General features: G+C 43.2%; 1 protein-coding gene and 1 long non-coding RNA gene across 2 annotated transcripts in view; both read left to right on the top strand.

Annotated features, from left to right (window-relative positions):
- ASAP1 (ArfGAP with SH3 domain, ankyrin repeat and PH domain 1) overlaps window positions 1-25,588 on the top strand; it is a 331,802-nt gene that overhangs the window by 234,465 nt on the left and 71,749 nt on the right. Inside the window, exons 7-12 of the mRNA XM_081817140.1 lie at window positions 38-167; window positions 1,646-1,731; window positions 11,839-11,914; window positions 13,073-13,159; window positions 18,577-18,677; window positions 24,142-24,211. Of these exons, the coding sequence (XP_081673266.1) occupies window positions 38-167; window positions 1,646-1,731; window positions 11,839-11,914; window positions 13,073-13,159; window positions 18,577-18,677; window positions 24,142-24,211 (550 nt within the window). The remainder of the gene's footprint in view (window positions 1-37; window positions 168-1,645; window positions 1,732-11,838; window positions 11,915-13,072; window positions 13,160-18,576; window positions 18,678-24,141; window positions 24,212-25,588) is intronic.
- On the top strand, window positions 1,740-5,241 carry LOC145720984 (uncharacterized). Its single transcript, XR_014144430.1, has 2 exons — window positions 1,740-2,343; window positions 2,564-5,241. It is a non-coding gene; the product is annotated as an uncharacterized LOC145720984 (long non-coding RNA).

Below are 25,588 nucleotides of genomic sequence, written 5' to 3'. Positions count from 1 at the left end.
TTTTTTTTTTTAATGATGGCATCTGCTTTAATTACAGTACAAAAATTGAGAAGGAGAAAAGAGAGCATGCAAAGCAGCACGGGATGATCCGCACAGAGATCACAGGAGCTGAGATCGCAGAGGAGATGGAGAAGGAACGGCGCCTCTTTCAGCTGCAAATGTGCGAAGTAAGAACAGCTTTTACAAGCATTTGCCCAGAGTTTCCTTAACTGTGATCTTTCCTGCTAGTCAGGAGTTTTTATGCTTAAATGCAGGCTGTTTGATTATTAGAGGAGGGGACTGTTGCTTAAGGGTTCTCATCTCCATTTTTCTCCAAGCCTTTTGGGATCCGCCATTTCACTGTTGTCTCATATTTTGAGCCTTGGTCCTGTGGGGCTCTTTATGCCAAAACAGGATTCTTTGGTGAGAACTTTAATGTTGCTTGTGAGTGAGTGTGAAAAAAAATGTTTGGTAAGGAAGTAACACTGGTGAATATGAAGTCTTCCTGGTACAGGTTTAGAGCATGTTTTTTGTTTTTTTAACCACGTGTCCAATTTGAATGAAAGCTTAAATAAAGTAGTCATTAAGAAAGCCTGAGTTCATGAAAGAAATGTAGTGAAAGCATGCTCCCTTGGACTTAAAGCAGTGGTTCTCAAACTGGGTTCCCAGTGAACACTGGCACTCCCTGACCTGGCGTTCTGCTCATTCTGATGCTAATTGTGTCATAGAGTTCCTTTTACAGTTCTCCAAAAATATTAAAGTGGATAGAATTTTCTTAATTTTAAATTTTTTCTTTTTTTTTTTTTTTAAAGATTTTATTTATTTATTTGAGACAGAGAGAATGAGAGACAGAGAGCATGAGAGGGAGGAGGGTCAGAGGGAGAAGCAGACTCCCTGCCAAGCAGGGAGCCCGATGTGGGACTCGATCCCGGGACTCCAGGATCATGACCTGAGCCGAAGGCAGTCGCCTAACCAACTGAGCCACCCAGGCGCCCCTAAATTTTTTCTTTTTTAAATGTTCTTTTTTCCCCCTCCTCATACTTTTAGCTTCTTCTCAAACCTATCTGCTCATAAACACTTCTTCATAATAAAACAAGTGAAAAGGAAGCAAACAGTATCAACAGAAAATCTTGACCACTAGTAAAAACCAGACCTGGTAGTGTTAGTTAACTGCATAAATTAATATTGGGTTATTTTAATTTTTATTCTTTCGTGGTTTTTTTAATCCTTTCATTCTTGAGTACCAAAAATTCTTTCTAAAAGTTTTGCTATCTGATGGCATATGCCTCAAGAGAATGCTATTTTACTTGTTTTCTGCAAAGAACAGTCAACCGTCTTTCAGGTTTTGACCATGTGAACTCTTAAGTTTGAGATCCACTGCACCAGGGGGAAATAATCAGTTATTCTAGAATGTTTTGCTATGTTTGATTTCTGTTTGTCTTGTAAACTAATCTTGAGCATTTATAAAACGCTAACACTCTAATCATTTCGTTTGTACACTTGTGACTGCCAAATCAGCATTTCCTGAATTAAACTCACACTGTCTGAAGGCAACCAAGGTTCAGTAACTTGTGCAGATTCATGATTGGTGTTCTACCCCCCAAAACCCATGACGGGAAAACCCTATCTGTACTGAGCAACATACGATTTTGTTTTATTTCCACAGTATCTCATTAAAGTTAATGAAATCAAGACCAAAAAGGGTGTGGATCTGCTGCAGAATCTTATAAAGTATTATCACGCACAGTGCAAGTAAGTAGAATATCGTGATCATGATTATTAGCCCAAGAAAGACCCCCTTCACTTCTTTGGTTTTCTTAATTCTTTCTTTCTGGTTTTCATTTCGTCACTCTATATAGTGTGATACTAGAACCTTCCAAAGCCACATGATAAGAAATGGTATTATCTTCCATCTTTGTTGTTTTCTGTAAATAAGTAACTCAAATCAGTGCAAGTATGTGGCTACTCAAAAATGCCATCTTACTTATGAATCCTAAAGGTGGCCTTGACAGTCTGTGAAGCTCTCGTTACAAATAATGCAACCCTGTCACGACAGAGGCCTTCCCAAGTGACTCTCACGCCCTCCTCCCTTACTTGGCATTTACCTATTATCAGGTCATTTGTTCCATGTATACCTACTTGGAATTGTTTTTCTTTGTCACCTAAATTAGGTGAAATTATATACTTGGGGCACTAAGAATACTTTGACTTTATACGTCGATTTCTACGTAACTGGTGGTACGTCCACTATTTATACCAGCACCATTTTTGCTTATTAACTTTGCATTTTTATTATGCTTGAGATTCTGTGGCATTACATTTGCTTATTTACTTCTTGCTTAATTACTGGATTAGCTTTCATGGGTTTTCTGGTAGAGTTTTTTTTTTTTTTTTTTTTTTTAAAGATTTTATTTATTTATTTGAGACAGAGAGAATGAGAGAGAGAGAGCACATGAGAGGGGGGAGGGTCAGAGGGAGAAGCAGGCTCCCTGCCGAGCAGGGAGCCCCATGCGGGACTCGATCCAGGGACTCCAGGATCATGACCTGAGCCGAAGGCAGTCGCTTAACCGACTGAGCCACCCAGGCGCCCTGGTAGAGTTTTTATGTGAAAACGTACCCATTGTTAAAATTTTTAGTGTTCTATCTAAGAAGATCTTTGTAATTGAGACATTTGAGGAGGTCAGCATTAATATTGTGGGACACACAGAAGGCACGAGTCAGACAGAAAGAGGGGTTCAGACCTTTGCTGTGCAGCCAGGTGACTATGTGATCTTCATCAGGTTCCTCTTTAAACCTCAGTACCCTCATCTGTCAAGTGGGGTTAAGGTTAGTAGATGTGAGAATTAAATGAGATAATGCATATGGAGCCTAGCCCCATGCCGGCTACATTGTGTGTATTTGCAGCTCTGAGGATTCCAAGTGGCACTTGAAATCATTCATTCATACATGTATTGTACAGAATTGTTCCAGGAGAAGCTTTTAATGATCAAATTGTTATTTACATAGATCTGATTTGTTAACTTTTTCCTTCTTTTCCAAGTAAATTCCACCTTGTATAAATATGTTTCACATACAAAAAATAATACATTGAAGTGGAAACAGTTGGACATTTATAAGATAAAGTTTGCCTGTGAAAGCCTCATACTGAAGACCTGGTCTAACCTTTGGCTTCATAGCTTAGTGGGGTACATAGGAAACTTTGAAATGTGTCCTGGTAGTCCCTAATTTTAGTTTCGGGTGGAATTTTTCATCTTTCATCAATTTCAGTTTTCCTAGAAACATCATTGCTTTGAAACCTCTACAGAAATAAGTGAAACTTTTCAGTCTTCTCCATTACAAAACTTTGGCAGCAAATTTGATTTTACCTGATTTTAGAAATCTCTCCCCACCCCCCACCCCCCCACCTTTTGAGTAAGCTCTACGCCCAGTGTGGGGCTCAAACTCACAACCCTGAGACCAAGAGGAGTTGAATGCTCCACCAACTGAGCCAGCCAGGCACCCCTAGAAATCTTCTGATCTCACATTCCCTTAGCCTACAAAGAAGGTTTTAACTTCCACAAACATTAGTTTTCCAAAATGTCCGATGTCTTATAAACTATACAGATCTTAACCTTTGCTCCTAAAGGTGAAAAGGAGAGCAACTCTGACCTGGATAGCTAATGCATCCTCCATTCTTTCATTCCCTGCTTTTTCACTTTCCAAAAATATTAATCTCCTGACAAAGGCCGGTAGCTCCGGGGTAGGAAGATGAAACAAGACTCTGCCCTCAGGAGCTAATTCTCTGGTACTGGAAGTAAGTTGGGTCATTAGTCATCACAGTGGGCCTAGGAAGTAATTGCTAATATGGGCATCAGGAGAAGGAGAGACTTTCACCCAAGCAGACTGAGGAGGGCTCCTTGACAGAGGTGGTGGCAGTCGGCATTAGACTTGGGGGATGGCTAGCATCTGGCCATTGGAATCTGGTAGAAGAGTCTCTCCAGGGAGCAGAGAGCAGCAGAAGGAAACCCCACACAGTAAAAACCTCCTTGTGGGGAGAGGTATTCACAAACATGGTTATAATGGGGTTCTGCCCCTGGTTGAACCTCAAGAATTCCCACCTAGCAAGAAGCCGGGGTAGTATTCTTTCAGGGAGACTCATTTCTTACTTCAGGCAATCCCTCAAAAACCCTTAATAAACTTGTAAAGTCTCTGTACCTAATTCAGAAAGAGAAGGGGACGCCTGGGTGGCTCAGTCGGTTAAGTGCCTGCCTTCAGCTCAGGTCATGATCCCAGGGTCTTGGGATGGAGTCCCGTGTCGGGCACCCTGCTCAGCGGGGAGCCTGCTTCTCCCCTTCCCGCCGCCTGCCGCTTCCTCTGCTTGTGCACTCGTGCTCTCTCTCTGTCAAATAAATAAATAAAATCTTCTAAAACAGAGAGAGAGATTTCGTATCCTAAGTACTTACTCCAGTTCTCCAAATGATTTTCAGTACAAAGTCAGGGGGCCCAAGAGTCCGTTTGCTCCAGTAATACCATGTATAGTCCCAGCATCTCAGCAGGGATACAGCTACTACAGTGGAACAATACAGGGAGCAGAAAAGAAGAGCTTTTGACTTTCTGTTACCCTTTCCAACTCACCCACACCAAATGCTTGTCACTTTCAGACTTGAACATTGTGGGGAACATGCTGCTTTCAGAACAAATATAATATCCTACTGCTCACCCACTCCTTTTCCACCTAGCAAATGTCATTATGATCTGCAGGATCACGAGCACTTACAAACGTTACTATGTTGTCCTTAATTTTAAAGTAATTATAGCTAACATCTATCAAGAGCAGTCAGGAAATTGTAGCTCCGGAAGGATGAGTAACCTGCCCAAAGGCACATTCACTCATTCAGTAGATGCTCGATAAACATGTCAAATGAACAAAGCAAAAGAAACCAAAGGAGAAAAATAGGTAAGTTGGACTTCAGATTTCAAAAAGGCTTTGTGAGTGAAAGGACGTTACTAAGAAAGCGAAAAGACAACCCACAGAATGGGAGGGAAATATTTGCAAATCATTTATCTGATAAGGGTCTGGTATCCAGAATATGTAAAGAACTCCTACAACTCAACAACAAAAAGATAATCCAATTTAAAAGTGAGCAAAGAATTTGAATAGCCATTTCTCCGGAAAAGATAACACAATGGCCGAAAACACAAGAAACAAGCCTCAACGTCATTAGTCATTGAGGAAAGTACAAACCAAAACCACAATGAGATACCACTTTGCCCCCACTAGGATGGCAGAATTTAAAAAAACAACAGCAACAACAAAATGGAAACTAATTCTTGGCGAGAATGTAGAGAAATTGGAGCCCGCAACACATTGCTGAGAGAAATATAAGTTGGTGCAACTATTTTGGAAGACCTCTTGGCAGTGCCTGAAAAAGTTAAGCCTAGAATTACATGGCCTTGCAATCCCACTCCTAGGTATATACCCAAGAGGACTGAGGATTGAAAACAGGTATTTAAGCAAAAATGTGTTCATACATATTTATAGCCTCATTATTCATAAGAGCCAGAGTGTAGAAACACCCAAATGTCCATCATGTGATGAACAAAATATGGTAGCGCAGTGCAGTGGAATAATGTTGGGCTGCAGGACTGCTGATGACCCCATGAGCTGGACCATGTCGCTCAGAGGCTCCTTAACTCCCTCCCCTGTCCTTGGAATGTGGGTTCTGCTTTCCTTTCCCACTCCCAGAGGCTGCTCCAAGGACGTGGCCTTGAGATGGTGATGTGGCGTTGAGAACACCTGCAGGTGTATACATGACCAAGCACAGTTGGGGCTTCTTTATAAACTTCAGAGATTTGGAGGGCAGGTGCAGGGATCCAGTCATATAGCTGCCGCCCAAGACAACACTCAGTGTCAGCTCCCTTTGCTGTTATGAAAACTGCCACCTGCCCACCTGGAGGGGCCTGCCACTTTCTCAGGTCTTTTCCTGCCCTCTGTTTACAGCGGCCAGTTTCAGATCACACCCAGGAAGCTCCCAGGAGGGTTACAAATCCTTATACATGCTGCAACGGGATCAGCATCTAAAACATTATTCTAAGTGAAAGAAGCCTGACGTGGAAGGCCCCATATTGTATGATTCCGTTTAAATGAAATGCCCAAAAAGGCAAGTCCACTGAGACAGAAAGCATTGTTTGCTAGGGCAAGGGAGGAACTGGGAACCATTGCTAACAGGTGCAGGCTTTCTTCTTGGGGTGACAGCCATGTTCTGGAATTAGATAGTGGGTATACTAAACACCACTGAATTGTACACTTTGAAATGGTGAATTTCACATTGCATGAATTTTTTTTAAGATTTTTTATTTTTTATTTGACAGAGAGTACAAACGGGGAGCGGCAGGGAGAGGGAGAGGGAGAAGCAAGCTCCCTGCTCAGCAGGGAGCCCTATGCAGGGCTCGATCCCAGGACCCCGGGATCATGACCTGAGCTGAAGGCAGACACTTAACCATCTGAGCCACCCAGGCGCCTCCACGTTACATGAATTATATCTCAATTTTTTTTCATGCTGAAAACAGCAACAAAACAAAAACAAAGATCTATGCCCTCATAAAATTTATATGTAGAAGGTGACAGAACTAAGTCTTGAACGCAGGTCTCTGTAACTCCAGAGTGCATGCTCTTAATATGTCAGAAATCTGAATTTGGTTGAGCCTGGACTTGGGCCTGGACATCCCTGTTTTTAAGACTCTCTCTATATCACTCTCAGCTGGCTCTTTGACCTGAACTGTTGAAATGGATTTGCGGTTAATTAATACTTACACTAATTAACCCCTGTCCCTTTAAGTTTCTTAACTACCACAGGACACACGTAGAGAAAATTTTCTAGGAGAAGATGTCACCCTGGTTAGCTGGAAATCAGCACCTGAAGCTTGGAAGTAAGCTTTCAAGAGGGGTTGGTGGTTGATGTGTTAAGAAATCACTTCATTTTTCTTAATTTGTTTTATACTTTGATTTGTTTTAAAGAACCGTACTCTCTGTGATACTGCAAGGGCATCCTAACTTTTGAAGATAATACTATGCTCCCAGAGCATTTCAGCCTTTGGCCAAATAGCCCCTCTTTCTAAGCCAAGCAGAATACGTGATTGGGGTAGCAGGGAGATCCTGCTGTCTCTCTTTCTTTGAAATTAAATTGAAAGCAGAGAGAACATAGTATCCCTTTCCCATCATTGTTTGGACGGAGTAAGGGGGAAGTACATAGCAACTTTCTCAGGTTAGAGAAGACTGTGCCTCCCTCTGAGGAGGGTGTGTGTGTTCTCCCTGGTGGACGGGTGACTGTGCTCACACTCACGAGCCTGCACTCGGCAGCTGTGGATGTGTCACAGACTGTCAGGATAAACATGGAGGGCCTTCTGCCTATCATTTGGCAGCTTACATTTTTCTGGCACTCTGGGTCATTAAAATATGGTCATTTTTCTGGGGCGCCTGGGTGGCTCAGTTGGTTAAGCGACTGCCTTCGGCTCAGGTCATGATCCTGGAGTCCCGGGATCGAGTCCCACATCGGGCTCCCTGCTCGGCAGGGAGTCTGCTTCTCCCTCTGACCCTCCTCCCTCTCATGCTCTCTGTCTGTCATTCTCTCTGTCTCAAATAAATAAATAAAATCTTTAAAAAAAAAAAAATATGGTCGTTTTTCTTTCAAGCTGCTTTTTTAGAAAGCGAAGTCAATGCAGCTGTGTCTCTAAGGTTAGAAATAATGAGGCTCATTTCGCTGGCCTGTGACCATTGTGTATTGAACTGCTTCTCTGTGCGTGGCATTTAAGAACATTCTCGAAGTGCTCACAAGAACTCCCCACAGTACATGGGATCATCTCCGTTTCCTGCATAAGGACACGGAGGCGCAGGGATTCGGAGATTATGCTCTTACTCAGCAGGAGAGCCAGGATTTGGACCCAGATCAGCCTGATGTGTTTAACTACCTGTGCTCCAGAGCTGGGAATGCTTACACTCAAATCCCATCTCTGCACTGAATGACTGGATGACCCCCAGTAAACGACTGGACCTCACTGGCCCTCAGTTACCTTGTCTGGTACAGGTTAATAATAACTATCTATTTTGTTGGCTTCTAATGGAGACTTAAGAAAAGGGATACTTAATTGTGCATAATAGTGAGTGACTGGCACAGAATAAATAGTTACGTGCCAGTTGTCCTTATTATTACTGTTAATCATCATCTATTTTCCAAAGATCTCATTATATTTCAGTAATGTACAGAGAAGGCGGCCAAGGGACAAGTGGGTGTCAGAGACATAATGTTGCCTTCCGCGGGGAAGGCTCCCACGTTCAGGTTGAGTGGCAGGTAATCACAACTGACATTTGTGCTTCCCTTTCCAATTACAGAACACTTTTATCTGTAGTAGTTCATCTGCCTCTCCTGGAAGCCAGAAAACATCCACCTTTGGGGATGATCATGCTCATTTTCAGACAGGGTCAGTAGCCTGCCCAAGGTTGTATGTACGGTGAGATTGAGAGCCAAAACGTCATATGCTTTTGACTCCGAAGTTCATGCATTTCCAGTGAACCAGAGCCAGTGAACTGGAGGGAGGAGACAGGGAACAGAGAGGCAAGCCCGCCACCCTCAGTGAAATGTTGTGGCAGGTGATGTGTGACCGTGACTCTGAGTCCCACCCAGCTCGTGGCTGAGACTGACCCCTCAAGGAGGGGACAGTCGGGCACAGAGGGGAGGAGTCACCAGACCGACGGTGCGGTCAACAGCACGTCGGCCTTTGCTTACTGATGACTGTGTTACTAATGTCAAGACGGTTTTGTTCTCCCTGCATCCGGTCCCCTCTGCCTCCTATTCCTGTTTCTCACCAAAACCCAGAAGTGAGCCCTAGCGTAACTTTCTGAGAGGGCCTCAGCTCAACCTTCTCCTTCTAGACGAAATGTTGGTTCTTTTCTATAATTTTGTTTTGCCTAATGTCTGAATATATGATGTGTTTTAGAAAATGAAGTTAACAAAGAAAACCTATAATCGCACTCAGAAGATTACTGGATTTATGTATATGATTTGTTTGTAACAATTGAGTCATATTGTAGATTAAAATGATTTCTCATTCTATTAATTTTTCTTAGTCTGTGTAATGTTCTGGAGAATTCAGATGTAGGAAAACAGACTTGTTGGGGTCTTTCTTCAGCCTTTCAATCGGTAGGAATTTGTCCCCCTTCCAGCTTGCTTTCACCTCCGGATAAATAACTTGTCATTTTTATCAGTGCCTTCCTTCTCCTTAAAATGTGTTTTATACCATTCCTGTGTGCTATTCAACTCTTGAGTTCGCTTATTCAGTTTGCCCAGTAGAACTTCCTTCCATGATGGAAACGGTGGTATTCTCTACTGTCTAACACAGTACCCACTGGCCACATGTAGTTGCTGTGGCTAGTGAGACTTTAGGAAATGAATTTTATATTAATTTTAATTAAATTAGCTGCTGGTGGCTACCCCCTTGGAAAACACAAATCTAAAGCATTGTCATTTAAGCTCACCTTTTAAAAAAAAAAAAAAAAAAGATTAAATTTCCTTCATGTTGAAAGTGAAACTGAAACAAACTTAATCTGCAGCGAATCTCTATCCCTCGGGGAAGGACATGACTCCTTCTGTGATAAATCCAGCAGTCCAGGAAGGGAGCTAACGTGTGCTGAGCATGTCCTAACGACTCAGCACCTTGCGGAGCGAGTTCATACGTGTTATCCGTGTTACCCGCCCCACAGAATACAGTTATCACAAGAAGTGACTGACCAGAGAACCACTGCTAGAAATCCTGCAGCACAGATTCTAAGCCAGAAGCCTCTGACCCTAAAGCCCTTTTTCTGTTGTAAGGAGTCCTGATAGCATCTACCTTACACTGATGTGTTCTACCTTCAGACCCTTTCTCCAGAAATTACTTGAGTATCAGAGATCAGAAGTGGTTTTGCTGTGATTGACTTTGTAGCCATACTTCTGCCTCTTCCACAGACATTTTCCCTCATGTAGATGAGGCTGGTTCAGGTTGATGTTCATGAATGGCCTACTCTGGACAGAGCGCGGCCCGCTGCTCGAGGGCTGGCATTAGGCCTGGGCACAAGCCCGTGCTAGAATATGCCATCCCCTGGATTGGCAGGCCAGGGCAAGCTGCTGTGGGAGGCAGCAACGAACGGAGTTACAGTAGAAGCGTAGTGGGGAAAGGCATTTCAGCAAGAGGGAACAGCAGAAGCAAAGGCCAGGGAGAACTGGAAAAAAAAAATGTAGCATGGCCGGAACCCACATTTTTTCAAAGAAGATGGTAGGAGATAAAACCAGAAAGCTCTTCAGGGTCCGGAACATAAATTGTATTCAGTTCTAAACTGAGAAGTTTAACCTTCATTCCGATGGGCAGTGGTGAACAGCTGAATGTTAGAAGAGTTTAAATGTAGCTCTCAAGTTAAATGGTTAACCAAAAAGCCCTCCTTTCTCCCATTCCTCTGGTGAAAGACTTTCTGATTTTAGTAAGGGTTCTCAGCTGAAGATGTCAACCTTAAAAAATTCTCGAACAGGGCGCCTGGGTGGCTCAGTTGGTTGGGCGACTGCCTTCGGCTCGGGTCATGATCCTGGAGTCCCGGGATCGAGTCCCGCATCGGGCTCCCTGCTCGGCAGGGAGTCTGCTTCTCCCTCTGACCCTCCTCCCTCTCATGCTCTCTGTCTCTCATTCTCTCTCTCAAAATAAATAAATAAATAAATCTTTAAAAAAAAAAAATTCTCGAACATGTGGGGGATTTCAGTATTCACTCTTGGAGGGCCAGTTCTGATAAGAATGTATTGTCCACATTGATTGTCCACGTTAAGCTTAATTATATATGTAGATATGAATCCTAAGATGTGCCCTAAAACTTCTTGATAGTGCTGCATCCTTATCATTCACTGACATCTGCCTGGTGCTGGACCCACTGCAATCCTGAGATGAGACAGTCCTTATCCTCAAGGATCTCATTCTTTTGTGGGGAAAGAGCAGTAGATGTGGGGCAGGGCTAGAGAAGCCTCCAAGAGGATAGAGAACATTACAAACACTGAAACAAGTGAAACTCCTGGGTGGAGGGGTCAGACAGGAAATCTCTTTGCTTGGTCATCACAAGCAGGGGTGTCCGAATCAAAGCCTGGCCCTGAATCCCAGTTTTGCCACTTACTAGTCATGTGAGCAAGTGATGTACTCACCCTGTGCCTCAGTTTATCCTCTGAAAAGGAGATGAGATTGAAGTGCTTGGGAACTCATTCGGGTTGTTGTTGGGGGTGAATGAAATAACTCACAAAATGCAAGCATGCTTAGCTTGTTGTGCATGCTCGGCTCTTGTCAGTACTGATTCTTAGGGTGAAATGGCGCGATCTGGCTGTGCACACGGCAGGATACCATCGATCTGACTTCCTGTGTTTCAAGCATGTTCCCCAGGGGTCTTTGGGGAACTGAAAGGTGGCTAACTTTCCTGCAGCCTTTGTTTCTAGAAAAGTCTCCTCTCTCCTTAAAGCGTCTAATTCATCCTCATGATACTACACCAGTTATGCTGTGTGTCTCTCTCTTTCGAATTCAAATACGGCACAACCAGGAGGACTGTTTCTATGAATAGATGGGTACGCACATGAAATCGCTGTGTTGGGACCACAGCTGTAATTTGCACTGTCTACGTGAGAGCTGCTAGCACGTGTCAGATGGTGCCCGTAATCTGTTTGTTGGTGCATCTTTATAAAATACTGAAATTCGTTTATAAGTGTTTTGTGTAGCTATGTGGGTAGAGAGTAAATATATTAGTATTTTCAGATTTTATAGGTGACTAGGGTTCATTTCTTTTTTATGCTTCTGGTAAATCTCTGATGTTCTCCATCATAGTTTTTTTCAAGATGGCTTGAAAACGGCTGATAAATTGAAACAGTACATCGAAAAACTGGCTGCTGATTTATATAATGTAAGTATTTTATAAAACGCATGCATTTTAAGTTGCTTTTATAGATAAACATCAGTAAATTTGAAATCTGGATTAGAAGAGCTTTAAAGAAAAGCAGGGGTACGTGATCTGTCAGTATAAACCTGTGCAGGTAAGCTTTCAGTTTAACTCAGAAGGCCTTGATGGTCAGATATCCTAGAGTACATTTTTGGGACATAGGAGGAATGAGGGTATGTAACCATCAATTCTAGATGGCTGTCCATTGGGGTCCAGTAGCATCACCTGTGAGTGCCTTGCAGTCTGGCACTTGTAGAAAGAATGTTTGACCCTGAAGGACAAAACTTGATTGTCTCGGGGTAGGCAGGTTTATGATTTTTTTTTTTTTTTGGTTTTGTCAGATATCTGGATTTTGCGTATATATCTTTAAAAACACATAGCTGTATATTTTTTCCGATTGTCTTTTTTTTTTTTAAGATTTTATTTATTTGAGAGAGGGAAAGAGTGCGCTAGTGGGGACGGGTGGGGGGCAGAGGCAGAGGGAGAAGCAGGCTCCCTGCCGAACAGGGAGCCCGATGCGGGGCTCGATCCCAGGACCCTGGGATCATGACCTGAGCTGAAGGCAGACACTCATCTGACTGAGCCACCCAGGTGACCGCCCCCCACCACTGCCGTTGTCTTTTAATAGTTAACATGATTCAGGTTGTAATAAGTTTCAGCTGATTAAAAAAAGCAGCACCAGGGCCAAACCCCCGGGTGCCACCGTGTAAACATTCATATATACCTTAGCCCATTGGGTTCTGGTCCTTTTTCACACTTTCTTCTGGCCCATTTAACCACATTATGGGATTCCTGTTACCGCCCTTTGAAAAACCAGAAGCAAGTGACCCAGTGTTATTTCTAAACTGTGTTTAAAATGGTACTTCAGAGCTAATTGTCTTGCCTAGATGTATTATTTAATAAGAAGGCCTGTTGCATTAAGACACTGATTTCAAAACTCACTGGTACTTTCATAAGATGAGAAAATTCTGCCTTTCATGTAAGAAAATGAGACCATGTAAAAGACTTTAATAAAGAAATCAACTATATAATTGAATTGTTTGATGACTGGTATATTTGGGTGAATTAAACTCTGCTCATGTATAAAAGATACGTGATGAAAGTCCTGTTTTTCCGTCACAGATAAAACAGACCCAGGATGAAGAAAAGAAACAGCTAACCGCGCTCCGAGACTTAATAAAATCCTCTCTTCAACTTGATCAGAAAGAAGTAGGTGATCTGTATGTTTCCAGCAGAAGTGAGGCAGCCTGGGAGGGCCTTTGTGTTTCCTGGTCTGCAGAATAGGCGTGTCACCAGCTTCCTGCCACCGTGGTTGTGGGGACAAACGAGATAGAAGATACCTATTGCATCGCCCCATGTAGCGACTGTCCTTTATTTCCCTTGCCATCCTTGTACAAAAGATGTTCTTAACACCAGAGCTACAATTCCAGGACCCTAGGTTTGCCATTCCGGCTTTGAAGACCTGTACTTCCAAAGTGCTGCGTCCTCTCAGGGTAGGGTGCACACCCATGTCCTCTTTAGGTCATCTCTGTCTTTCTGGGCAGCCAGAGGGGGGTTGATCCTCTAGAATCATCATCTAGTAGAGAGCAGGCCAGCCATACAAACCAGCAGTCATACCCTAAGCGGTATTGGTGCCATAAGAGATCTGGGAAGGGGCGTGCCCGCAGAGGGGGGACGCTGAGAGGACTCTGAGATGGAAGCTGTCTGAAATAGTCAGCAGTTGCCCCCCGCACTTTGGGGGCAAAAAGGGCAGAAGATTGAGAGATGGGGTTTCTGAGGTGGAAACTCAGGCCTAGTGATACATGACCTTGAACACACACAACAGGGTATGGACTTCATGCCAAGGGTAAACTAAACAGTGAGCTCTGTTTGTTAGTAGGGGAGGGTTAAAATTTGCCTGTTTATATTAGGAAGTTAACATGCATTGAATTTAAGTGCAGTATCTCAATGCAGTATTTAATAATAACCACATAAAATAGAGCCTTTTTTTATATTGTCATTTCCTCATGATATCACCTCACAATGGCAAACTGTACATTCCTACAATTTCTGAAGGGGTTCATGAGTCCAAAACAAAAACAAGGCAACCCTCCTCAAACGTGGAAGCCCTGCACCAGCAACCCTCACCCTTTAAAGCAACCCAGAAGGTTCTCTTCACTGAGTGAAGATAGCCCTCTGGGTTTCATCGAGTGGGAGAAGTCTACAGCCCTTTTATCCTGGGCACCTGTGGACGGGAAATAGGCACCTGTGTGTTTGGAGGCCTCTTTTGAAGGTGCTTATTACTGGCATACAAGGGGAGGTGGTCCCCTTGAATGATTTCTCTGTGTAAGAGCAATAGAAAGACTCAAATGGAGGGTAAGAAGTAGATTGCTGTTTAGGCAGAAAATTGCGAGGTTTTGTACTTACCGAAATGTACTTAACCACTTCCTACCTTTGCTTTGTCGTACAGTAACACCTCCTTCCTGTATATGGAAGCTTTCTTGGGGGGGAGTGGGGGGAGACTGTTGCAGTCCCTTTCTGTTTTGCATAAAGACTGATGTAATCTGCTCCCAGGAGCTAAAGAACAAAGTTGCATATAAGCCAAAAGAGTACATACGCGATAAAATGCGCATGATTTGATTTAAAGCCACCCCAAATTAATAAACGATGCATGTTCATTAGCACCATGTCCAGAGTATTTTACAAGTAAAACTGATCTTTCACAGCACGCTTATTCCATTCCCATGCTGTTTATCATCTCTCATTGCAAAATAAGGTTAGTAGGTAATGATTTCTAATGACTTAAATAAGAAAGGAGACTGTCCACCATAGAGTTCTTACCATAGCACTACTATTCGAGAAGAGTGTAAACTAACCTGATAAATGACCTGAGAAATTAAAAGCACCCAGCTAATAATTAACCTCTTCACCCCCACCAGGTTCTAACTTGACTCTTTTAAAGGAAGCTCCAAGAATTTGAGCTGTCAGTAGGATCCCCAGATTTTTGATGGACTTGTTTTTTCTTGTCAAAATTCTTCCTTGACTTCTGGCAGATGTTCTACGAAATTAATTATCTTAAGCTTTTATAATAGTCTAACGTCCCAAGAGAACTGTTTGCTACATAACTATATTTAGGGTTGAAAATATTTTGAATAATGATGCCCATAAATCTGTCCCCAAATTCCAGCGTTTTGTTTGAGTCTCTCTCAATTTCCCATCATAGTGTGGTTTGCAAGGTGTTTGACAGATTCTGTGTTTGCTCATCTCTCTCTCTGCAGTATCTGACACACTGTCTGGCACCCAAAAGCTACTCAATAAATATTTAGTTAGATAAAAAAGAAGAAATCCTTTGCCCACACCATGTATCCCTTACATGAGAGATTTGAAGCTTCTGTCGTAGAGGTTAGTTTTAGGTTGGATACCACAAGTACTTATAATCCTGTAAATCAGTGAGTATTTGCGTGCAATTTAAAAAGATTTAAGATTTTACTCCTTAATAATGCATTTTATATGTTAATAGAGTTTTCTAAGAAGAAAGAAGGTAATTTGTCCATACTGCTAATAGAGAATAAGGAACTGAACTAAAAAAATGACACCATAGTTTCATTCTGTAGTTTACATTCTTGGCTCACATTATGGAATTTCTCCAAGGTTTTATTTTAAGTTCATTGTGTAAGTTTACTTTTACATTTTTTGCCTGAATGAATTTCTCAACTTGCATTTCTCTTTCCTGAATACATGTTTAATTTTTATTATGCTATCAAAGGATTCAGAACCTGTTTCATTCCTTCCATCGTGTTTTGTTAATTATCATGAGTGTTAATTCTCCATGATTTATTTTCTCAAAAAAGAAAACCCTCTTTTCGTTTGTCTAGAGTTCCCTGCAAAGCAAGCTGAATGGCCATCATTTCTCAAAGTGCAGAAATAATTATTTGTAGGACTACTTTAACGCCATAGAACTCATCGGTAGTTAATGTAGGGTTGTCAATACTATATTTCTGAAACGTGCTGCTTCCTTCCTGCTCAGCTTAATGGAGTAGGCTTCTGAGGTCAGAGCCTGGAGATCAGCCACTTCATTCACCTTAAAAAGCATATTTGCCTGATGGAAAACAAGGTCCACTCAGGTTGTTATTGAGAATTTAAAGTTTATGTGGGCTAGTAATAAATATATGAAAAGAGTGTCTCAGAGGCATAGTTGCAGAATGTAATATTTTTCATAAGTTATTAACATCAAAATCCTTGCATTACAAAAGATAAAAGTACTCTTATTTTTAAAACTTGGGTTTTATTTGAAGGATTAGCAAACAGGCTAATGCATAGTTCTAAAGCATTCAGACCAACCTAGAAATTACATGGGCAGACAAAGAGCAGTTTCGTTCAATGGAAGTCATTCCAAGGAACAGAGTTATGCTTTTAATAAGAATTTTTATCCAGGGAGATTGCAGATTTTGTTTTTAATGTTCTGGGGAGGTATAGAAATGGCAGCGATCCCTGACTCCATATCCAGAGTTGAGTGGTTTTCGTGTGATGTCATCGGGTGGACGCAGAAAGCTCCGTGGATTTCATTTATCCCGGCCCCTTGTTCCATCCCATGCCTCAGCTCTCCACCACCCGACCTAATTTTCCATCCTGATTGTTCTGTATTAGTATTATGGACACATTGCCGCCTCCTTCAAGAAAACCCTGTGTGTCACTGCTGTTGTTGGGGGCTCTCATGGCAGCGTGGGTGGTGGAGGGCTGCCCTCCTTGCCCATCTGATCTGTAGTACGGTCCTGCGGTCATAGCTCTGTCCAGAAAGCCTGAAAGCATCCATGAGGGAGGACTTGGGATTCAAGTTACTATGAGCAAGGCTATGGGCCCTGATTAAAAGTAAATCTGTAGAAGTATTTCTAAAGAGATGCCTAAACCTCAGCGCACTCCTGCCCCTCCCCACGTGATTGAAATGGTGCCATTAGCTGTTCCAGCTGGAGGGAGTCTGGCCAGTTACAGACAAATGACTCAGATTAAGGAAATGACTAGTCTAAGCTCCTCAGGGTGAGCCTCGTTGCCTGGTAGAGCAAGCATTCAGCACTCTGTTACCTTCACCAGGGAGCAGAAGGATGCGTGGTCAGTGTATGAGCACCCACCTCAGGGACAGGGGCCATGCCCCACTGTGTCCTCGCTGTCTTCCCGGTACCTACCATTTGGGTGTTCAGGACATCGTTTTGAACGCAGAACTCATCACATTCGTGGAATAACCTCACAAAGGTGTGCCATCCTAGAGCTCTTCTTCGGCTGTTATTAATATTCATTTGCTATTGTCTGGTCCAGAAGGATCCCGAATGCCACAGAGAGGCCATCCTGACCTTAAAGGGATCTCATACAAAGGCCATCAGTACATAATTAGGGGCTAAGTTCACTTCTGGTTCTTTTTCATCACATTGCAGGCGTTGCTTTTGAACTGGATATTTTTGTTATGTTCTCTCTGCTTGGAAAACTAAAAAATAATCCTCCTACAATTTTTGGTTCTTTTTAGATTTTCTAAAATAATTTGGGTTTCACTGAGGTGTTGATTCCCTAAACACACACTTTGAAGTTTGTCACCCATTTTTATCTTGATGAAATGTGTACCTCATGCAGGTTTTCTTCTGGTTTCATTTAAATAACCTGAATAAAACTTGACAAATATGAAGATGTTTTATTGTCCCATCCCCTGAAGTTTATGTGATTCCGAAGGTGGCATGTGTTCTGGCTTTAATTATCTTTACAGTGGTGTTTTCTCTGTGTTATAAAAAGTGCTTTTAAATCATGCGTGATGACTATCAATGAAATTAACTATGTTTTCAAATGTTCTGCCTTTTTTCTCTGTTGCTTTTGCCCTTCCTGATCGAAGTCTAGGAGAGTAAGTCAACACTTTCTGTGAGAATGTATTGTCCTACTTCTGTGTCTAAACCCCATGTTCTCATTCTACAGTTCAGTGTTGTTGGTCTGTTTCGTACATTTTCAAAGTGTAATGGCTGAATCTGATCATGCAGTCTCTAGAAACGATGGGGAAGTATCAGCAGAGTGCCTCCAGCTGGTTTGCATCTGTCTTGTTCTGTGGGTCCGGGTCACCCTTTTACCATATTATAGCACACTTCTCACCACCAGAGAATCATCGCTTTTAATTAAAAGCATGTTTAACAGCTTATTTTACGGAGCCCCTGTTGGTTACAAACCAAGAATTTCTAACAGTTCCCAGTACCTCGCTCAGAAGGTACACTTTGTATTGTGAGTATTTTAGCAAAATATGTGGAGGGAGAAAAGGTGGACCTAAGGGAAGAGCTCATTCGGGTTGCATGCACTTTGTTTGTGAGCCACTTGGATTTTCCTGCCTTCCTGTACTGCCCGTGCAACCTGGTTCAGTCCCACGATGCTCTGTCACCAGTGTGTTGTTGGAAGTGGAGCTGGGGTTCCAAACTAGAAACAGGAGTTTTTGGACCTACCTGTGACTCCGGTGGTTGTTTCCCTGCCCAGTTTCCTCTGATACAGGCAAGGACCTGAGGGCTCTTAAAGTTCCATAATTCTCTTCGCCCCAGACCCGTGGACAGAGGCTCAATGGCAGAATAGAGGCAAAGACTCGAGAAGTATGTCCAGCATCAGTCTGATCTGTGGCTTCTCCTTTCTAGGATTCCCAGAGCCGGCAAGGAGGGTACAGCATGCACCAGCTGCAGGGCAATAAGGAGTACGGCAGTGAGAAGAAGGGCTACCTGCTGAAGAAGAGTGATGGGTATGCGTAAGGCCAGCCCGCTGTCCCTGTGTGCTTAGCAGTTCCTGGGTGTTAGCAGCCTCGGAACTTTTCCCACACTTCAGGATTTTCTAATGTGCTAGCTTCCGACCGTGAGCGCACTGGTTTCCCTCAGCTGCTTTAACCTGCTGTCTTTCCAAGAAGCAGTCACCGTCCCGTGGTCCCTAAATGGCACCGAGGACTTGCAGCCTACCATTTTAGGAAGGCAGGTGCTGAGCGGAACGTGAAGCAAGCAGGTGGCTTGCGGACTTGAGGCTCACCCACCTCTCTGCTTTGATTCATCCGCCCTTTTCTCTGCTGGGGTGCCCACCTGGCCGCCCAAACCCAGCTTTGGGAGTCAACCCCGAGTCCTCTCCTTCCTCTTATATCACAGCCACTGTCACGACAAGCTCTTCATTTCTAACAGGACATGATGCCTTTCTTGACCTTTCTGCTGCCCTGCCCTGGGAGGAGCCACTGCTCCTCGGAATATCTGAGTAGCCTCTCTCTGTCCCTCTCCTCTGTTGCATCTCCACACAGCGCCCAGAGTAGCCTTGAAGAAACGTAAAGCACGCCAGGTCATTCCCATGCTTGAAGTGCACACAGGGTCTCAGCCCTGCCTCTTCTCCAGGCTCGTCCTCCCCTGGCCCCGCCACACCGGCTTCTTTCCATTGCTCCACCAGGGATTCTGCTTTACATACATAAGGAGAATCTTTTTTTTTTTTTTTAAAGATTTTATTTATTTATTTGACAGCAAGAGAGGGAATACAAGCAGGGGGAGTGGGAGAGGAAGAAGCAGGCTTCCTGCTGAGCAGGGAGTCCGATGCGGGGCTCGATCCCAGGACTCTGGGATCGTGACCTGAGCCGAAGGCAGACGCTGAACGACTGAGCCACCCAGGCGCCCCACATAAGGAGAATCTTAATTACTTGCTTTACTAACTGTCCTTCTTTTTGAAAGAAAGCTTCTTGTTTTCTGATGGCTTGTGGATATGCACTCCTTTACTTTATCTAAGACATAGACATTTTTTGATTTCTTTGTTAAAATTGCAACTTCTAGGGGTGCCTGGGTGGTTCAGTTGTTAAGCGTCTGCCTTCGGCTCAGGTCATGATCCCAGGGTCCTGGGATCGAGCCCTGCATCGGGCTCCCTGCTCCGCGGGAAGCCTGCTTCTCCCTCTCCCACTCCCCCTGCTTGTGTTCCCTTTCTCGCTGTCTCTCTCTCTGTCAAATAAATTAAAAAAATCTTTAAAAAAATAAAATAAAAAATAAAATTGCAGCTTCTATAAATTACAGTCCTAAATTTCTGATCACTATCAGTTTTTCTTATTCTAGTCATGCATCCAACAGATGTCTTTTGGGAGTTCTAGTGTAGGTCAAGCACTGTTAGAGACACTTGGGTACATAACATTGAACAAGAAAGATAAGGAAGTCCTTAGCCTCATAGGGCTTACATTCTGAGTCGGGAGACAGACAGTAAAGAAGGGACTATGTGGGAGATCAGATGGTAACAAGTGCTATAGAGGAAGATAGAGCAAGGCAGGGGCCTCGGGGCCTGTAGGAGTGGTCCTTGCAGTCATGCAGGGCGGTCAGGGAAGACTTTAGTGAGGAGATGTTTGAGCAAAGACTTGCAGGAAGTGAGGAGATCATCTACAGAGATCTGCAGAGATGGCCAGGAACCTGCTTCCCTTTGTGATACACACAGGAGTTAGGCATAGCTGGGACTGAGTGAGGAGCTGGGGGTCATAGGAGACAAGGTGAGAGGGGGCAGAACACCAAGCCAGGAGGGCTTTGGAAGCCCCTGAGTGGAGATGGGCGTCATTGGAGGGTTTTAAGCAGAGGAATGCCATAGTTGGACTCATTTGAAAGGCTCTCTGGCTGCTGGGCTGAGAATGGCTGTGTAGCATGTAAGACTAGAAGTGGGAGGCCAGGTCAGAGGTGAACAGGGATCAAGGGAACAGCTGCAGAGGTGGAAGAACGGGTCAGAGTCAAGATAGTGCCGGTAGGGCCACCAGGATTTGCAGATATGGGCGTAAGCAAAGAAAAGCATCCCAGCACAGAGCACAGCACCTGGCTCTTAAAGTCAGTGAATGTTGACCATTAAGTCTTGCAAAAAGTAAAAGAAGAAAAGACACACCAGTTACCCAAATCACAGTTTTAAACTGGGCTCTTCTTAACAGACACAGTGACCAGATTGTAGCCCCAATGGCGTGGTATCTAGTGGACATAAATTATTAATCCTGTAGTTTTAACACTACTCGCGTAAAGGTACAAGGATTTTCTTGACATTAGAATTGACTATTTCTAAGTGAAGTGGTTAATACCTAACTGTTCAAGAAAAGTCAGCTGAGTCTTTGGGTAGGTATTGTTTGGTTCAAACCCTAAAATGTTCAGGGAAAGCACCTTGTGAGCACATGCTGTGTGCCTGCCAGACGCTGCCAGGTACCTCTCATTCTTCTCATTTGATACCTTCGGTAGATGAGGCAACTCATCCAGAGAGATTAAGTGATTCAACTAAGATCCTACAGCCAGTAAGTAAGAAAGCCCAAATTCTAACCTGGGTCTTACGACTTAATGCCGGGGTGTCTCCCCTTTATATTCCAAAGGGGCATTGCTGCTGTTGGTTGCCCTTGGAGGATACAAGGCATCGGCTGGCATACGTTCACACACTTGACTCCGTTCTTCTGGTCTGTTCTTCATTCGTGCACTCATTCCACACACATTTATTTATTTATTATTAGTGTTTCAGGCAGTCTGCTGGATGCTGGAAGGTAAAAGGTCCGTGAGAGGTGGGCCTCACCCTCACCTTGCCTACAGTCTGTTGGGAAGAGATAAGGAAAGCACTGTTGCAAAGGAGGCTGGAAGTCCAGTGGGCTAGCCTCCCATAATTGCACGGGCTGCAGAGGGTGAATAATGATAACCCAGAGGGGCCTGTCAGTGCTGTCTGTGGAAGAGGAAAGAATTGAAATGCTTATACGTGAAGACAGCCTCACTTGCTAATCATGACTACTGATGTGTCATATGATTTTCTCCTAAGGATCAGTTGCTTTAGTAGTTTCTGACCCTAGTTCTGGAATACTCTTTGTCACTTAAAGGACAAGTGTTAAAACTACAGGATTAATAATTTATGTCCACAATTTGGAAAACACTTCAGATTTTTTGTAAGTAATTTAAAAGCTTTATGACCCAAAGGCATTCATCGAGAGGCAAAGGAGTAATTGTTTTACATGTATTTTCTCAAAATAGTCCTAGAGGATGGGCATCATTCTCTTCATGATGCAGATTAGGCAAGCAAGCGTCCGAGAGGTCGGTACCATGAACAAAGTCCCGTGGCTAGTGGGCGCTGGTGTCGGGATTGAAGCCCAAGGAATCAGGCATCAGAGCTGGTACTTGTTTAGTTACATCAGGCCGCCTTCTCATAGTTCCTTTTCTGGAATTCTGAGGTCCGGGCACGGTGTAAGTGGTGTTCTCTCTGGCACTGTCTGAGCAGGTGGTAAAAGTCCTTGCTATGTCCATTCAGGAGCTTTTCAGGCAAGCATCCTTAAAGCTCTCAGTACAGAGAGGGGAAAGCACAGGCGTCCAGGCCGTTTCATAGAAATCTCGGGAATAAAAGCTCTCAGAGTGTTCACAGAGATAGGGCTGTACTTGGGATTGACTTGATTTTGCTCCCTTTTGTCTGGTCACCTGGGGGCACCACATGAGCAATTTCTGTTCGCCAAAAGCTTAATGCTTTTGTGTTACTTTCCTTGTCTTTATTACTAATACAAAAGAATACAGTTTTGTGTTTGGTTTTGTGTTTCCTTAATACGCACGTGAAAAAAACTAATGACCAAAAAAAAAAACCCAACTGATGACTAACGATTTTACTAAATAAAATGAATAAACTGAGTCGGGACGATATCCTGAAGATTGACTAATTTGTTAGGTTGGTTGGTGGCTATTTTGAAACATGTTGATAGAGAAAGATGACACTGGTTTGGGCTTTAATGGGTACAGGGGGTGCCTCGCCTATCTCAGCAGGCTTTTATGAGGCTAAGATGGGCTGCAAAACTCCTACAGCATTGGTTACATTAGCCAGATGCAGGTATGATCATGGGACAGGTGTTCTCTCTTGTCAGCCATTTCCCAGTCAGTGATGTAGTTGTAATTTGAGGGCGGTTTATCAGTCGGTAGTTCTGCGTTATGTCCTGAAGATACTAGCATTTTGAGCGCGGCGTGTTCAATTGAATTTTGCTCAGGTGGTATCAGATTCTGATTTCCCACTGTGAACTGTGCTGCTAGTAGTTACATACACAAGGAGACAACATTATCTGTGCTCAGAGTTGGTTTTAAATTCGTATTGTGGCAGGTTTCTTACAGGACTCATTGAGAGGGGAAAGGAAACACATGATGATATTATTTTAAATGCCCAGGAGAAGCCAGAGCCCCCTCCTCTGATGTTGTCTGTTTCCATGACACCTGAGGGCCCCGAGAAGCCTTCTCCTAGCCAGAGAATCACTGTTCCCTGTACGTGTCTGTTTCTCCATCGAAATGCTCTTGACTAGTACATTTGTACCTGCCCACACAAGTGCGAATCCACCACACACAGGCTCACCTGTGCCTCGAGCATCACCAAAAAACTCCAAGTTGAAATGAGTTCTCTTTGGCTTTTTCCGAGAAGTGTCAGCCTTCCCAAAGGAGAGGTGTACAAGTCACCAGACGTGTTGATCCGTGACCCTGAGCTCCCTTCTGTGTATCCTGAGGCAGCCATACCCTCACCCCTCCTTGCCTGGCAGACATCTTGAGTTACTCTCTTAATTTCTTTAGGTTTAATTTTAATTACAGAAGCAATAGGTTAATACAGCCTTCTTGTAGAAGATTCACAGGTATGGTTAAAAACTCTTTAGCACCACCCTGCCACAGGTCTGGGCCTCCTTCCCAGAGCAGAGTACTTTTGTGAGTGTACCATGCTTCTTTCCAGACCTTCTTCTGTGTGTTTGTACATATATTTATATCCCCATAGAAAACTTAGAGCGCCATTTTATACGTGATATACCTTGAGTATTTTTTAACATTACTAGATCTTACCTGAATTATTTTAAAACAGCTTGCTTTTTTCAATCAGCAGTATGCTTTAGAAGGGTATGTCAGCACATACATAGTTACTTGATTCTTTTAACCTCCTTCAGAATACTCTGTAGTATGAATGTAACTATGATGCATGTATTCATTCTCCTGCTTTTAGATTTCTGTTGTTTCCCACTTCACTGTCAAGAACAGTGCTATAATGAGCATCCTTGTATACGCCTACTAGTCTGAACTACCTTCCACCTGGGGTAATAAAATAAAATGTTCTGGGTTTGGTGGGTTTTTTTGGTTTGGGGTCGTTTTGTTGTTACTGTTTTATAATGATTGTCGTACAAAACACGATAGGATTGCATGTCACAGAGCGAACCAGCTACTGTATCAGGTTCTGTTTGATTTGCTCTTCAGGCTCCGGAAGGTGTGGCAGAGGAGGAAGTGTGCCGTCAAGAACGGGATTCTGACCATCTCACATGCCACGGTGAGTGTGTCTGCTCGTTTACCATGGTGCACCTGTTAGGCCTTTTGGCCCCGTGGACTAGAAAGCAAAAACGTGATGTAACCAGCACTGAAGTTTCCCCCAGGTATGCGTACCGTGTGGATTTGGGTCAGAAAGTGTGGGACCTTCGTTTACAGAAGGAGTTGGTCTCCTCTTGTCCTGTGGTGTCCGTCTCATTCTGTTGCCCCTCCAGAACGTCTCATGTTTGTTCTCTTAGACCAAATCAGGAATTCTTTTATCTCATAATCTCGTCTCTTTGGAAAAACGATCAGTGGTTCTGAAAAACCTAGTTTTCTGATTATAAAGATGACAGAGGATGTTCTTTGCGTGAAATAATAATTAGGAAATAATATGTGTACCGTATGTCCGTGTTTTTTGTTTGTTACTATTTAAATTACTCAGAAAATCCATCATGATGTTAAAAAATGAAAATGTATATAAGTAAAACAGTGAGATAATAAAATTGCCTCCGTTATGACTCCCCTTTCTTTAGGAATAAAGGCAATTCAATAGAAAGCGGAAAATAAGTTACTAACACTTATATTCTGTTTTCTCTTCAGGTTATTGTCAGTATATACGCATACATATCTTGCATACTCAGAGTTGCTACTGACAGTCTAGCTAGAATTTTTATGTTTTGTATCACCCATTTTCAACTAGAAGTCGTGTATTGGCAGAATTCATATACTGTCAGAAAAGGTTCAGTCTTGGTGGTAGTCAGGGAATGCACCATAAAATAAGTAATTACTATTTTGCCCTTTTAACACTAGCAAGAAATTACTTTTTATTCTTAAAGATGCAAAGATTAGAATGGAAAATGTATCAGGTGGGACTGGAAACAGCTTAGTGTACCAAGAGTCTCCACAAAGGGGCATGCAGTTAAACCCAGCAATCCCCACGTGGAGAGAAGCTCGGGTAAATTTCAGTATCCTGTGCCAAGTGATGTCTTTGAGCTCATGATAAGCAGTTAATTACTAACAGGATGGTAAAAATGAAGGATGAGCATTTATTACATTGGCAGGTTTTCATGATTCACAGTTGAGATTAGATTTCTCTCTGTTGAGCAAGAAGTACCACTTAATAAGCACTTTTTCCTGCCAGACACTTCATAAAATTTATTTCACTTAATCCCTCTATAACCCATGTGGTAATCTGACCTTCGTTTTGCAGATGAAGAAACTAAAGTACAGAGAAGCACAATGACTTGGCTAGTAGCGGGCAGAGCTGGAAATTCAAACTTGGGGGCGCCTGGGTGGCTCAGTTGGAAATTCAAACTTGGGTTTGACCTTACTCCATAGGCCCCTTCCATTCTGCCTCTCTTCCTGCAGAACCCCATCATCCCACTAGACCAGATGCTCT

Source organism: Leptonychotes weddellii, chromosome 4, assembly GCF_054177405.1.
Source record: "Leptonychotes weddellii isolate Sample4059 chromosome 4, ASM5417740v2, whole genome shotgun sequence".
NCBI classification, from domain to species: Eukaryota; Metazoa; Chordata; class Mammalia; order Carnivora; family Phocidae; genus Leptonychotes; species Leptonychotes weddellii.
Note: the sequence above shows the minus strand (reverse complement) of the source record. Positions and strands in the feature narration are given on the sequence as shown.